We start from the raw sequence: 15779 nt of genomic DNA on the forward strand, positions 1-15779 counted from the left end.
ATTGGTACTAACCCTGTCTTTTACTTTTCTTCTTATAGGTACTTCAACTGTTGTGTGTAAACCTATTGTTATTGAGAGTCAGCTGTATGTCATTGTCGCACAGCTGTTTGGAGGCTCCCACATATATAAAAGAGATATTTTTGCTAATAAGTTTATAAAAATTCAAGATATTGAAATCCTTAAAATCCGAAAACCCAATGACATTGAAACTTTCAGGATTGCTGAAGACTGGTATTTTGTTGTTGCAGACAGTTCAAAGGCTGGTTTCACCACAGTTTACAAGTGGAATGGGAATGGATTTTATTCCCATCAGTCTCTGCACGCCTGGTACAGAGATACTGATGTGGAGTATCTTGAAATATCTGGCAAACCACATTTAATTCTGTCAAGTAGTTCGCAAAGACCTGTAATATATCAATGGAACAAAGGAACAAATGAATTTGTTAAGCGGTTTGATATTCAAGATATGGAAGATGCATATGCTGTGAAGCATTTCAAAGTGAAAGAGGATGTATACATTTGCTTAACAAGATTTATTGGGGACTCTAAAGTAATGAAATGGGGTGGTTCAGCATTTCTGGATTTACAAAGGATGCCATCCCGAGGGTCAATGGTATTCCAACCACTTCAGATAAATAATTATCAATATGCCATTCTTGGAAGTGATTATTCTTTCACTCAAGTCTATTATTGGGATGCGGAAAAGGCAAAATTTGTGAAGTTTCAAGAATTAAACGTACAGGCACCAAGATCTTTCATACATGTCTCCATCGATAAACGAGATTTTCTCTTTGCTTCAAGTTTTAAGGGAACTACATTGATTTATAAACATGTCATAGTTGACTTAAGCGCATGACACTCATAATTCTGAGATTACATCAGACTTTCTACCGTAAGTGGACAAAATGAACTAAATGCATGATGACTCTCTTATCTTACTTCCAAATGAATGCCTTTAAAAGTTGAGATTGCTAGAACAAAGTATTACTAGTATCTTCATCTTTAATTGTCAAGTCTAGTGGTGTTGGAAGTTGCATTTTTTAACAAAAAGAAATTAAATTAACTGTTCTTTGCATCCACAATATGTAAATACATGTGCAACTGCATCTGTTGCTATAAAGAATATTAAGATGTACTTTTCCATTTATTTATTCACCTGTTTGAAACAACTGCCAAATAAAATGTTTACATTTTGTGTCTTTCACATTCCAAATATTATTTGCAGGTAATACTTTTTATTTGTGTATATATTATACACATATAAAGTAAAGCCAAGAAAGCATATTGCCCAATGCAGTGTTGTACTGCATAGAAGATGCACAATATTGAAGATCAGGTGGGTTTGACTAATAACAAGAAGTTCTTGATTAAAACAGTGCATTGAAACACAAGCCTATAAATTATCACCTGGACAATCCTTGCACTTATGTAAAGCTTCACTGACTTAAACAGAACTCTAACCAGAAAAAAAGAATTTAGTTATCTAGATGTGCTTGTAGGATGAAGGTTTCAGTTATGCACATCTAGTTGTAGGATAGGCCTTTGTACTGTGTATACCTGGATGTGATTTTCTTAAAATTTACAAAGAACTTGGCAGAATGAAAGACAAGGTAAAGGTCTGTGCTTCTTCACCTGATGCTGAAGCAGCAGAAAAAAATTCTCTTGTACAGCACTGGGGCTGTTACTGTGCTGAAAGCTAGAAGCAAAGCTTATTTTTCAGCTAGTGTTATTTCTATAGTTGAACTGTCACACATCACTTGCATGAATTCTGTGTCCTTGTCAAGTCTTTCCACTGTAGTTGCAATTATTTAATCTTCAATGAATTTATTCCTTATTCTGAATGGAGCTAGTGAATGGGAAGTAAATTTTTTTCCACTACCCGGCAACGAATCTTAGTTCCAGGTACTTCTGAAATTCAGGGAACTTTGAATGTGGCAGGATAAATTCAGTTTGTATAGTGTATGCAACTCCAGGGAAGCTAACTATATCTGTTAAATTGTGCCAAATCTGAATGTGGCATCAAAATCTATTACAAGCTCAGAGTTAAAATAGTCTTTTGTTTACATACATCTAGTGCACCACTTGAGAGAAACCTACACTGATGCTGAAGATGATTTGCTGCAGCTCAGGAAGAAAGCTCAATTTTATTTTAGACACCTTTGCGTTCACTTAAGTTATCAAGCATTGTGCTCCAGTGCCATCTTTAAAATACAGACAAGAATACTGTGTTCATTTCTAGACATTTCTACCATTCACAGATGTTCATTCACAGATTGGTGAATGAAACTAATCGCACTGTGCATGTCAGCTAATCACATGAGCTGATTAATGTATATTTAGGAAGCCAGTCCTAAACAGTATGCTTCTGTAATAAAGAATGGAGGGGTTTCTTTTATATTTAATGTTATTTGAAAAGAAAAAATCTCACCTGAACAATACTACTCTATAAGTTAATTTTTCTGATGCCTTTTTATCCGTAGCTGCATATGCCCTGCTAAGCACTTGGCTTAATAACTACCTTTTCCATAAGTATTTACAATGTGAGTAGAAAGATTTTTAAACTGTATTTCACAACTGAAACATCCCATTTTTTTCTTAATAAATACATTTCCAAAAATCATCTTAATAAATAATCTCTTTCTGGCAGTTTCCCTTATATGTCAAACCGTATTTCCTTTATATAGTTTTAGCTGTTACATGAGCATGATTTCAAACGCCAGATGAACCCAAATAATATTTTTTATTATTTCTCAATGTTGGCTGCACATCTATGATTGCCACCTCAGTTTGCTTCTTTCTTCTTCAATGCCCTTCCCTGCATGGGAAAGGAATGAAGTATAAAGTCATGAACCCAATCTCCAATCTACCAGCAAACCATTAAGTGTTTTCTATTTCTTCTTGTCTTCTGTTTCAGTCTTTTACTTAAGGTCCTATTGAATTATGCGCACTGGTTTTGATCTGATTTTTTCCCATTATACTTGCCTACATGCACTCTCAATCAAATTATGAAGATAATGGCAATGCATCCTTCTCGTTATGAACATATTATAAACATCTGGCTGAATTTAAGTGGAGTTGGAGATACTTGCTAATCTGCTACCAACATTTATTTACAAACAACGTATTGTCTCACAGTGTATCTTGAAAAAGTTGTTTCATGGAAATGTATTTCAGAGCCAGCCAGCTATGCTGGCTATGGCCTGTGCTATCGTAGTGCCATGATTGTTCTCCTGAGTTACCTCACTCTGAAATAATGTGACAGATGTACAGGAATTCACTGTTACCCCTGGCTTTAAAGGAGGAATTTAAATGTCTGCAAGGGTGTGAGTCACTAGAATTTTACATTCACAATACATATGAAACTAGCCATGGGACAGTGGAGGGAAGCAAGGGATCAATCTGCTGGAGAACACAACTGCAGTATCAGTTTGGTTGTTCCTTCAGATAATTTTTTCCTGTAGTCAAGCACTAGTGATTTGGGAAGTTCTTAACGCCTATGCCATTTTTGGAAGGTCAGCTGATTATGATAAAATGCTGCATCAAAACCTGTTCTCTTTTGAAAATCCCTTTCTCTGGTCGGTTTATGTCAGGTGGAGACTCACAGGGACAACAGCCAGTTTCTTATTGTGCGAGTACAGCATTTCTTTGTACCACATAAGGAACTGGGGTATTTTTAGAACAGAACTCATAATCCTTAACGTAGAAGAGCGCAAAGGCTCATTAGATGGCTCTCTGTGCTGTTTCTTCCTGATTTCAGAGACTGGGCATTTTAACAGCTCATCTGAGCATAAGGCTAAGGCCCTATTCTGTCCTGGTTCTCTGCATGGTACTCCTTCTGATATCAGTGGAAGAGTCAGAAAAAATCTAGAATAGAACCTTTTATCATATATGCTTTTAAAAAATACTGTTTAAAAAAACTTATTTCTTTCGGCAAAGTATGTGTTACTTGTGGCTGATTGGTTGTCTTCTGTAGTTGTAACGGACTTTCTAAACTCCCTAATTGTTTAGTTTATGACTGAGTATGTAAGGTACTAAATGTATTACAGAAGACAGTATTGAAGGCTATTAATGGGTACTGCTGATCGTTGACGCTGCTTAGTCATGTTAATGCCTAAGAAAAAAAAGAACATTAATGGAATAGTATTGTATTCCTACAGCTACTTCATTATTTTTTTAATAGAGCACAAATATTAAAGAATATGCACCTCTCCACTTGGGAAGAGACATATAAAATACATTCAGAATATTTTATACTATACCATGTGCAACTTCTTTTGTCTATTGCAATGCCTAGAACTTGCAGGTTTTTTGTTTCTACTTATTTTCCATTGAAAAAATATTCCAAAATGCACTCTTCCTATGAAGAAAGAAATTCAGTAAGGAAATATCTTGTTGTATAAGGTAAAAAAACCAACAGAAATTTATTATTGGTTTGTATTTAATTTTAATTATAACTTCTCATAATTATTTTTTTTAACTTTATTTGAAGGGGTTGTAACAGCCACTTGAAGTACGCTTGAGGATGGGAAACAATTATTTGCATAGTTAGTAACGTGTGATACGCTTTGATATGTTCTAGTGGGAAGCTCACTAACAGCTGTATTTATGTATATAAGCATTACAATACATTGTGTTAGCATTCAATGGAAAATAAAGAATATTTTAAACTATAGGAGTAACAAAAAGTCCTCAGACTGGCAACAGCACCAAGAGAAAGCAGAGAAGTCAGCATGCCCAAAATGTTACAACTAGGAACAGAGTATAAAGCCCACAGCAAATCTCAAGAGAGTGGAAGTTTTCCCTTTCAAGGAAGTATTTTCCTTCCTGTGAAAGACATAATGTGTTTCTCCTCAGTGGGGACCCCTGAAAATCCAGCTAATCACCCAGTTCTTGCAAAATTCAGTAAGAGGCTTACAAACTTAATGCACTACATCCATGATCCTAATGTGTGGATTTTTTTTGCTTTTGACACCTGTGTGCTACATCAGTCTCAGCCGTGGTGGCCCAAAGGGAGTGGTGAGCACGCTACCGCCCACAGAAAGGGCCAGGGCCCTGCCAGGGCCAGACAGAAGTTAAGCCAGGTTCAGCAGATGGAAAATGCAAACTCAAGCACTCAATTCACTCAGTTGTTAATGCCTCCCCCACTGCCTAGCAGGTTTTCTCTCTGATTTGTTACACATATTGCCAACAGTTCCCACTACCTTTCATATGCCTGCAAGCCTTCCCCTCTCGTTCTTGCTGATCTGGAGACCTAAGCGTGGCAGTAAAGCTGTGATTTAGACTCCTATTGATTAGAATGGCTCAATGTGTTTCTGTGGCTGGGAACTCACCGATAAATGTAGAGGTCCTGGGGAGTTCAATTCCTCCAGACCGACCTGCGGTACACTGCCTGACTTACTGCTAATGGCAACTTTTCTTCCTTACTGATGACTCTGAATTCTAATGGCTGGTGTTACAGGCATGTCTCTGTTTATAGTTCACTTAAACAAAGTGCTCAGAGGCAAACCTAACCCTATTTCTATTCAGGAATTTTCCTGAAATGAACTGTAACTACAAAGACCTCCAGTGTGCTGTACAGAAGTGGTGTTGTATTTGTGCTTTGAGACCTTGGACCTTGAATTGCTCCGATTAGTTATGGTAGTGTAATACTTCTGTCTTCAAATTTGTTACAGTAGAAAGCAATTTGCCCCTAAATATGCATATTTATATTAATAGAATTGTTTATTTATACTCCAAATAAACTGAAGTAGAGGATGGCAATAATTATGTTACTGTTCCAAATCTCCCATTCATCACATCAATTTTTGAATTCTCAAAAGTTGTTTTCAACTCAGCCTTACTTTATTCTTCCTACTGAATTATTTCAATTGAGAAAGGACTTTCTGACCCCTTCTCACTTCCTGTTCGAAGGCCTGGGATAGCGACAGCAGTATGTTAGCAAGTTGTCAACCTGCCCAGATGGTGAGCATCCAAAAATGCTGAAAGAGCCTCAGAATAAACAGGCTGATCTGCTAAGAATACATAGTCCTTCATTAAAAATCATTTATGTCCAAAAGAACTAGAAGTAACAAACATTGTATCTATTTTTCTAAAAAGTTAAATGGAATAACCAGTGGGATTTCAGACCGGTAAGATCCACATTTATCTGAAATTATAAATGAAAATGGAAGTGTAAAATTTCAGGAGAAGTTAGGTAACTAAGCAAGTGAGACAGGCTGACTAGTGAAGTTGAGGGTCCAGAAATGAAAAATACTATACATAGGAAAGAAATGCTTGCGAAGTTTAAATTAGCAGTAAAGAAAGTCAACTTGACATTGTTGCGTACAACTCAGAAAGATACTAATCTCAATATACAGCAACAGGAAAGAACAAATAATGCTACCACGTGTGCAGGATAATAGGGAGAATACAACACTACATGTCATGGCAAATCACTGCCGTTGCCTTATTTGAGATACTGCATGCAGTACTAATGTAGCATCTCAAAAAACTCTGCAGGCTAATTAAGGACTCAGAGAGATGTGGAAAAATTCATTGAGGGTGTGGAACAAGATGGCATTTGACACTATCAAACCCCAATCCATAAACCAAAATTCCTTCCCCCACAAATTAAACTGTGGCATTCACTGTCATAGGCAGTGACACAGGGGACAGCATTCAGAAAGTCAAACGTTGATAAATTACATAAAACTTTTAACTCTATTTCTTTAGTACTGAACAAAATTGCTCTTTATTAGGGAAAAGGAGAGTCTTTGCACTTGTCAGAAACATCTGGCTGTAACCATTTTGGATGAAAAGCCAAGCAGCTGGATAATGAATGTGCTCCAGTGTTGCATTTCCTATTTTCAGTCCTTGAGACATAGTGCTCAGAAATTAGCTCAACTTTGTTGCTGAGGTCCACAAAACAACATAAATAAGATGTGCATATGATGGCCATTCAGAAGCATTTACAATACTGAGAATGTGAGCATTGATGAAATCTGTAAAATAACAGCAACAATAATTCCCTGAAATTATGTCAACAATTAAAAAAATTTGGCAAACAATTTGCAAGCACTTGAGAATGTAATTGCACAACTGAGGCTGGCTTCAGCTATGTAAGTCATGACAGAAGTAGATTCCCATGGGAAGAACAGAACTCAGCTTTTTATAAGCTTATTATTAAGATTTGAATATTAGAGTTGTAGGAATATTAGTAGCAAAGTACCTTATGATTAAGCAGGTAAGAGTATTTTCCTGTGAGGGAGTAATTTCTAAACCACAGGAACAAATCACCAATTTTGGAAGAACAAACAAACAAACAATTCCTATTGTCACAATTTCCAAATAACTGTGTAATTTGAAACCCTTATCCTGGTCCCTTTTGTCCCCCATATACAATAACATAAAGATACTGCCCATTCAGGAAAAGCACCGTATCTATGTTGCTCCAAAGTGTGAAACAAAGGAAGAAAAAGGAAAAGTCTGGAACAGAAAGTTTAATTGCAGAATATCAGAATATCTAAATTTTCTGATATACAGACGACTACTAAAAAGAGAACATCTTTTTAATGTATACACCTGAAGTCATTAGCTACCTGGATTATAGATTGCAAAAACAAATAAAAATCCACTGCTTCTAAATAATTCATATGCACTGACATAAGTCCAGTCTTAAATCCTATCTTTAACTTCTCCTTAGTATTATTTAAGACAACAATGAGTCCTTGAAACTCAACTCACTTCAAGGCTGAGGCCAAGAAAAAATATCTGGCACCTAGCAGCTGCTAGAAAAGCTCTGCCTTTTTATACAGGGTTCTGGAGTATATCAAACTGCAACAGCACTATGATAATCATATTTTATTTGCTTGAATTGAATTGGAAATGAATGTTTGTTCCAAAATTACAACTCATCTCAGAATTTCTGTAAAATCGTTTTGAGAGCAGTGACGCTATCAGAGGATCTAAGAGTAAGAAAAATGAAGCTAATTTCAACTGCTTATCAAAAAATCCTGTGGGTGTGGTTGTGACTTCATCTAAAAGTTGTATAAATGCAATTAAGTGCAGTTGCAAAATAATCAGTTAAAGAAATGATATGAACTGCAAAGTGCACCTGATGAGACTATTGCAAATAAATTATGCCAGAACAATATCACTCTATACAGCCAGAGCTCCCTCGAACCAGGTCCTTCCTTCTCTGAGATACCTTACAGCCCTCCTTGTTCCTGCACACGGTGCAGGCAGCCCAGAAGCTGCCCTTGGAAGAAGGGAGCGAGCTCCATTCATGCCTCAACAGAAACCATTTCCTTGAAGTACAGCCACAGAGCAGAGGCATTCCTCTCAGTGACAAGGACAGCTCAGCAAGGTCTTGAGGGCACCAGCTCGTGCACGGCAGAACGTTCGCGGTTTTGCTGGTATTTCAGAGGGAGTAACCAGCCTGTGTGTGTCATCAAACCCGAGCTCACTTAGCATCCGCTTGCTGGGCAGCCGGGAACAGATTGCAGAGGTCAGCACACACCGCAAAAGCTTGGTCAGCCCATTCCTAGGGGGCTGCCACTCTGGCACTGTTCACAGGATCTGAGCTAGCTGAGGTTACAGGGACATAAAAATAACCGTTTGGAGTTAGACCTGGCTTTGTGTGCTCCAAATGTCCTGCCTACTTGGCCAGAAGTGATGTTTATTAGAAAACCAAACGGTATGGGAATTACAGCCCTGTGATTTCCCAGTATTCCCTCTCAGCCTCCAGCAAGAAAGGAAAAGAAACCCTGCTTCTTGCCTTAAGGAGGTTTCTTGTGGACAGCAAAATGCCTAGAACAGGTACATCCCTCATGCAAGGCAGCAGCAGGGTTTTTTGCTCTAATGAGGAATGCTCTTCTGCATTGCGGCTCCTGGAGGTAATGAAGGAGCACTGACTCAATTAAAAAATAATGAAAAAAAAAAAAAAAAAGACCCCACTTATGTCTCTGACAAAGGGAAAGGGCTTTAAAATCTGTGTTGCAAGGTTTTCTTTCCTTAACAAAAGCCGGAGTTGCATTTCAGATCACTCCCCTTTAAACATACTAGTACAAGCAAACTTAGAGGAGCGAGCATTGCACCAGCTTGTCGGAATAAGGTGAGAGGTGCACAGGCTGAATCATGTTAGTATTTCATACGTTTATCGTTTGTCCATATATAAATACCAAACACAAATATGCTTTATATAATAATGTAACAATATAATCAATCATTCACATATATAAAAATATCTAAATGTATTATAGAGTCCCAAGACACTAATATTGATCCATCACCTGTGACAAGGTTATTTACATTTTATGTAAATTTTTGAGGAAAAGTAGAAGCTAATGAAGAATAATCTCCTTCAAGTAAGGAATATAAACAATCGCTTAATAATTCATAGGAGTGGCAAGTAAGGAAACTTCCCCCTTCTTGCCCCGCAGAGCAGCCCCAGGCAGAGAGCTTACAGAATACGAAACACACTGTGTGAGTGCCAAGAAATGCAGCTGATTGAAATAGTTCTCTCCCTTTCCACAAAGAGAAGCTATACATTCAGCCATTTCTACTGCTGTAAAGAGTCAGTTAAAGTGACAGTGACAAAATAAAATAGAACTAATTATCTTCTTTCCACAGTCATAAGGGGCATTATAGAACAGAACAAAACAAGACAAGCAAAAGTGGCAACTATGAGCTATTTGCACTTTCCTCCACTCCTCCTTGGGAGTTCTGACCCTCAATGGCACTCAAGCTGTACTCCTCTGTTCTGATTTTTGTACTGTACTGCCTGCCAGAAAAGAAATCTCTGGAAAGTTACCACTACAAACTTTAAAGTTACATAATATTTTATTTCTCTCTTTTTTTCTTTTCCCCTCCATGGTGCTGCATGCTATGAAGAAGAAAGGAATACTCCTTCTTGTCCGCTACTCATTCTCCAAGTAATTCAGAAGTATGTATTTAATGATTACATCATTTCTTTTCAAGCAGGTTGCAGAATGGTAAATGATAACCTTCTACCTACTCCTGTTTTTTCTATCTGTGTTTCAAATTATACCTGCCCTTCCCTCTTCCAAGCCCTTTGGCTTTAGTAGCTGTGTTGAACAAGCTTTTATAGTAATTTCAGCTATAAACAGTGGCAACTAAATAATGGGGAAAAGTATTTCCAAGATTTCCAGGAACCTCTCCAAGGGAGAGGTAAAAGAATCCAAGAAATGTTACCAAATTCCCAAACATGTTTTATTGAAAGATACAGAAATTGGGATAGATTTGGGAAAGAATTTAAAATGAAAAGTATGTTCAAGACTTATATTGTTGAAACCCCAAATTTAGATATTTCAAAATAAAGCACTGTATTTTGGAAAGATCTAAATTTAAGCAACTACCAGGAGGAGATGCTTACCAGGAGAAGCAGCTACCGAGGGCAGTGCATACATAAATTCCAGCATGCTCATTTCTTCTTTTTGCCATTAATTTTTGAATTTTTTTCTGGATTTCTTTTAAAGTTTCTTGTATTTTCCTTTTTTTTTTTTTCCCCACTGTGCATCTCTGTGTCCACTGACTGATCCTAATCTTTATGAGTAACAACTTCTTCAAAGGGAACAGAGCTTTACTCAGTTTTATGGCTAGTAACTCATAACTCATAACTCAAAATAGTACTGATGCATCAAGAAATGCAGTGAGGGAAAGGGAACATGCCAAGCCTGCATTCATTGCATAAATGGCTCCAATAAACAACTGGAATTATAAGAGTTCCTGTGCTACAGTGAATCCATATTCCCCTAGCATTAAAAAAACCCCAGGAACTTTCCTGGAAGTTTTTTATGTATAGTGAGTACTCAGATACCTTCAACCCACCAAATGAGACAACATACCTGAAGAAAACCCCACCCACAATTCTTTGGCCAGAAAGGAGACTTTTCCAAATTCAGACTTTCACACTGGTTGACTTGCCAAGTTTATATTAAAAATATAGATTCTCCTAAAGAAGTAGAAGTAATACCCTTGTACATGTTTTATCAAGCCCTGCCAGTTGGAAACGTTAGGAATTCTGTTCATTACCTGCACTGTATCACAGCACAAAATAGAGAACATACCCATGTATGTCTATGCACCTTACAGGAAGGAGTTACACCTGAGAGAGGCACACATGGTGTGTAAATACACATTTACTGTTAAAAATTCCTTTCATTGAGATTAGCATGATATGCTAGTTATGCAACAATCTATAAAACTTCACCGCAGTACGACAGCAAGTGCTGCTGCTTCCTCAGAGCACCAGGCCAAGACCTGAAAGCCACCCACCACCACTGTGCTTTACAAAACTTAGTGTTTTGGCCTGTGGCAAATACAAATGATCCACAAAACCAGGACTACTGTTCATTTTCTTTTCTACCAGTGAGTTACTAAAGTTCACTCTGTGGGTTTGCTTAGATGTTTATGTTCTTTGGTGGAAATAAAACGATAGAGAAAAAAAAAAGGAGGAATAAGACAGATTTTTCATTAGGAGATTAAACGAAAATATTTTTTTTCTCGAAGATGTACTGGAATAACAGCCTTTTCCACATGCTTAAAGAGAAGAACAAAATTACATAACTTTTTAAATTTAAGGATCACCATCTAAATTTGCATAAGCTCTCCAGACACTTATGTGAAATACAAGAATGAAACCACTACGATCTTCAGAGTACACAGAAAATTATTTTAAATTTATCCTTCCAGGAATATTGGCTACAGAGACTTGATTACTTAGTGAGCAGTGCAGTTAAGCCATCTGAGGACAGAAGCATGACCTTTATGTGACCAAAATCTGCTCAGCAGTATACCTTTAATATGGGATTGAAAGCACCCTAACAAGTATAGAAGAAGAATTTGAATATTCTCCTGCTTATCCATTATTTTTCAATTCTTCAGAAGTAAAGAAAATAAAATCTTTCATTCTGGAAACCACAGAATTTTTTGTTACTTCTTACTTCTACTGAATCTACCTATCTCAATACTTTCAGTCTCCTGAAGAGCAACTGCTAATAGTGCACTCTGGAAAATGGAGTTAAAAAGAGCCTCAGGATATCTCCATTCTATTGACCGTAATGGCAGGATTCCCTATTATTTCCATGTTCCACCCCATCTCCTGTTTCATAGTGCTATTCATTACAACCACCAACTCAGGAAGAAGAAAACTGTGAGACTTGGAACATACTGTGACACAAGATGAAAATGTTTGTCTAATAGTCCTCTATATTCATGTGGAAGCAATTTGTGGTGATGGCAAAAATAAGAATCATTCGCCATCCACCTTAACAGGGAAGCTGAAAAATACAGGTCTCTTCTAACACCTGAGATGGACATAAACCCCACTAAGACAGATTGGAATTTCGATGGGGAGGCAGGAGCTCATATGGACCACATTTTCACTGGGCGGCAAGACTACAAGTGTTCATTCATTTTCAACGTAACTTTTGTTTTTACTTTTTTTTTTTTTTTTTTTTTTTTTTTTTTTTTTTTTTTTTAATGTGTGACTGAACACAGGAATATGTTTCCCAGGGAGGTGGTGCAGTTTCCATCCTTGGAGATATTCAAAATCCTGAGAGAGAGTGTCTTGAACTCTAGCTGACCCCGCTTTGAGCAGGGGGGGTCGAGTAGATGACCTCTCAAGGCACCAGATGTGCCCATCAACCTCAGCTGATTCCCAAACAACTCCGGGTTGGACAGAAGTTTGAATGAATGACTAGGACAATGAAACTCCTTGGTGCTGCAATAATCATCAGTTTTATGGCACTCAGGTGCAGAGGTAAATGGTTATTACAATGCACTTAAGAGTTGGATCTATTTCAGAAGCTGAGAAAGTAATTCTTATCTGATTTTTTTTTTTAAACCTTTTCAGAAAGAAAGGAAACCATGCAAGTTTATTATTTATTTTGTTACTTCCTTCACATTAGTCTGTATTTCTTTGGATGAGCTTTTTGCAAGACAACTTAAACTTTAAAAAATGGTTTTACAGAATTGACATTTTTACAGTATAAAAGCCATTGACATGGACTACTGTTTTGATTTAAATCTACTACTTTTATAGCTTAAGCAGTGCATAACAGTGCTGACACAGCTATGTTCAGATCAAACTGGGATAGATGTCACCAGGGTGCTCCACGTGCAGTACCAGGAATCCAGACCTCTTTCCTGCCGGAGCTCTGCAGAGCTCTTAGTGCTGCCCTTAGGAGAGGTGAGTAAGGGCCAGGTCAGTTCCAGGACTCCCTCAGTTTATATTTAGTTCTCACTAAACCGCCAGGAGCTGCAGCGTTCCAAAAAGCTTATTAGAATGTATCAGTGGTGGATAAAAGAAATTATCTGATAGTGGATAAAGTTCTTATAATCTCTTAGCAAAGTCCCACGGTTCTCCACAAAACTTACTTAATTGCTTTGTCATTTGTGCTTGTTAGTGTTTCTGGAAAGCCACTCTGAGGAGTCAGAAACGGCATTTGCAGGGGGGGAGATGGAAACCAAAGGGTCCCTTACCAGGCTCACAGATCAAGACCAGTGACTCATTACAGGACTTTAAAGCACCTGTCAGGCCTGGATCTCAACCTGCAGTAAAGTACTGGCTTGTTCCTGGAATTTATAATGAAAAAACCTGTGCCTAAATTAAATTCTGGAAGAGGATTATAATATTCCTCCTTTGGAAAGAGCAACCTAAGAAAGCTCAGTGTGTGGAGAGCGGTGACTATGCAGGAGGTGGCACACTTTCTGCACTTACGATATTATGGAAACCAAATAAATGCCATTCTAGCTGGTGCTGCAGTTTAATTTCAATGATCAAATTGCCCAAGTTTACTAAAGCCCTTTCTTATGGAGTTTGCACTCAGCAAAGATATTACAGGTGATGTGCTGGAGAAAGGAACAGCTAGTTCTGGGCACAGTATTACACACATGAGACTTAATCTGTACTTGAAAAAGCTGCATGAGACACTGACCTGTCACATTTATGAAGGTACTTAATTCTCCCATCTAGGGCAGCATGACTGCAAATTACATTTGCCTGCTGGTTAGTTTGGGCAGCTGCAATTGCTCTGTTTCCTTGTTCAGAGAAGAGGGTTGTACTTTACAAGGAGAACTTGGAAGCTCTCAAGCTGAGACAAACCTGGCAGTTTGACCAGGAGCAAACAGAACACTTCATGTATCTTGGCATAAACAAACACTGCCCTCAGATGTTCTCTTTCAAAACCAGACATGGAGGGGTACAGAAGGGATTGTTGCAGTCTCTTTGGAACTGTCTACAGCTCAGTACTTGGCACTGTGGCACTTTAAAAAAATCTACTATTGAAAAACAAATACATAATCTGCATATTTTAATGAATAGCCAGAAATTGTAAGAACTCACTAAAATTTGTTCTGCATTTGAACTGTGGACCATGTTTGGGCTCTGGTTTTCTCCACTGGAGACTTGAGTTAGCCAGCTGCTTCTGCTGTTACCGACTCGAGAGGCAACTCACCAAGTGAGTGTACAGACAGCCACAAGAATTCGAGTGGATACGCTCTGCTGTACCCCCACTGCCCCAGGGATGTGCCAGGTGTCTCCTCTGAGACACCTGTGGGGTCACCAGCCCGGGATGGCTGCTGAGAGAGAACCCTCACTGCTCTTCCACCAAAACTTGTCTGGGGAAGGACAGCTCTAGTTTTGTGCTGCACTACCTTGGAGTGAAGAGAAGTGTAAGGTTCTTGAGAAAGCAGCAGGCTGCCAGGTTTATTTGCACCTCCCTTTCTAAATTAAACCAAACTCTGAGTAACAGGGAAGTGCACTAAGAAAAAGCAACTTCTTAATTAAGAGTGTCTGTTTAGGAAATTTTTCATCTCCAGAGGAAAGATTTAGTAAAGCTTTCACTATAAACTTTGTAGAGAGCTATGTTGATAGGAACTGTAACACAAGTTGTTTATAAACACTGCAGCATATATTTAATTATTTTCTTGTTTTATAGCAAGATAATGTAAATATTTAGAAATAATTGTTCAACACAACGTTATTAATTGATTTCTCTTATTTTAATAATTGATATAGCACATCTAATTTTTAGTAAAGAACAATTTGTGAAACAATTCTGGTCACATTAATCAAATGCTGGCTCCAAGATAATGAAATACTTACAGCCTCTGGTGGGTTAGCATGGACTATAAAATGTGCTAAATTAGAGACACCGAAAGCTTGAAATAGCTTTTATGAGGTAGCTTGAGGGAAAACTTAAAATCGTTTGTATTAAATAGCTTTTATCTACCATTTGGCATTCATTTTGCTAAAGCTGTAGATTACATTTCCCTTTGTTAAGAATAAAGAAATAAACAGATTAATTTATTCAGCTAAGAGATTAATGTGAACATAAATCTTTCCTTTTAATAGAAATTCCTCTCATTTTAATTACTGATAATAGTTCAACTTGCTCAAAAGGGAAAAAAATTAGCATTTTAAATTCACTCTGCTTCTTTTGCTCTGAACTTTTTCATGGGTAAGGAAAAAGGGCTGCTCCTGTTTTTCTCTCTACCCTTCCCGATTCCCTGGCCCAAAGGCACAGGCGGCATTGTTTTCTTAAGAGAAAACATACGAGAAGGTGGCTGAGTGATTTCCGTACCCTACTAACAATCCTGAGTGAATTGCCCACCAGGTTCCCATGTCCCTTCTGCCCCCAGAGTGCAGCCGAGGCAGGCAGCAGCTCCCGCAGGGAGCGATGCTCTGGCTGCCCAGTAACAGGGCGACGCCGACGGGCCCGCCGGGGCGCATCCCGGCTCTTCCGAGGGGCGCGGAGCCCGGCCCAGCGGGAATTCCC

The 15779-nt window shown here is 38.1% G+C and overlaps 1 protein-coding gene across 3 annotated transcripts in view; it reads left to right on the forward strand.

Moving 5' to 3' along the window:
• The window catches only part of LGI1 (leucine rich glioma inactivated 1), a 30385-nt gene extending 27747 nt beyond the window's left edge, over positions 1–2638 (forward strand). For all 3 annotated transcript variants that reach the window (XM_066191205.1, XM_066191206.1, XM_066191207.1), the window contains one exon: positions 39–2638. In XM_066191205.1, coding sequence (XP_066047302.1) covers positions 39–856 — 818 coding nt within the window. In that variant the 3' untranslated portion in view covers positions 857–2638. The remainder of the gene's footprint in view (positions 1–38) is intronic.
• The last annotated feature ends 13141 nt before the right edge of the window (positions 2639–15779 follow it).

This window comes from Chamaea fasciata, unplaced genomic scaffold (assembly GCF_029207755.1).
Source record: "Chamaea fasciata isolate MVZ Bird 193981 ecotype frontalis unplaced genomic scaffold, bChaFas1.0.hap1 SCAF_9, whole genome shotgun sequence".
Lineage (NCBI taxonomy): Eukaryota > Metazoa > Chordata > Aves > Passeriformes > Sylviidae > Chamaea > Chamaea fasciata.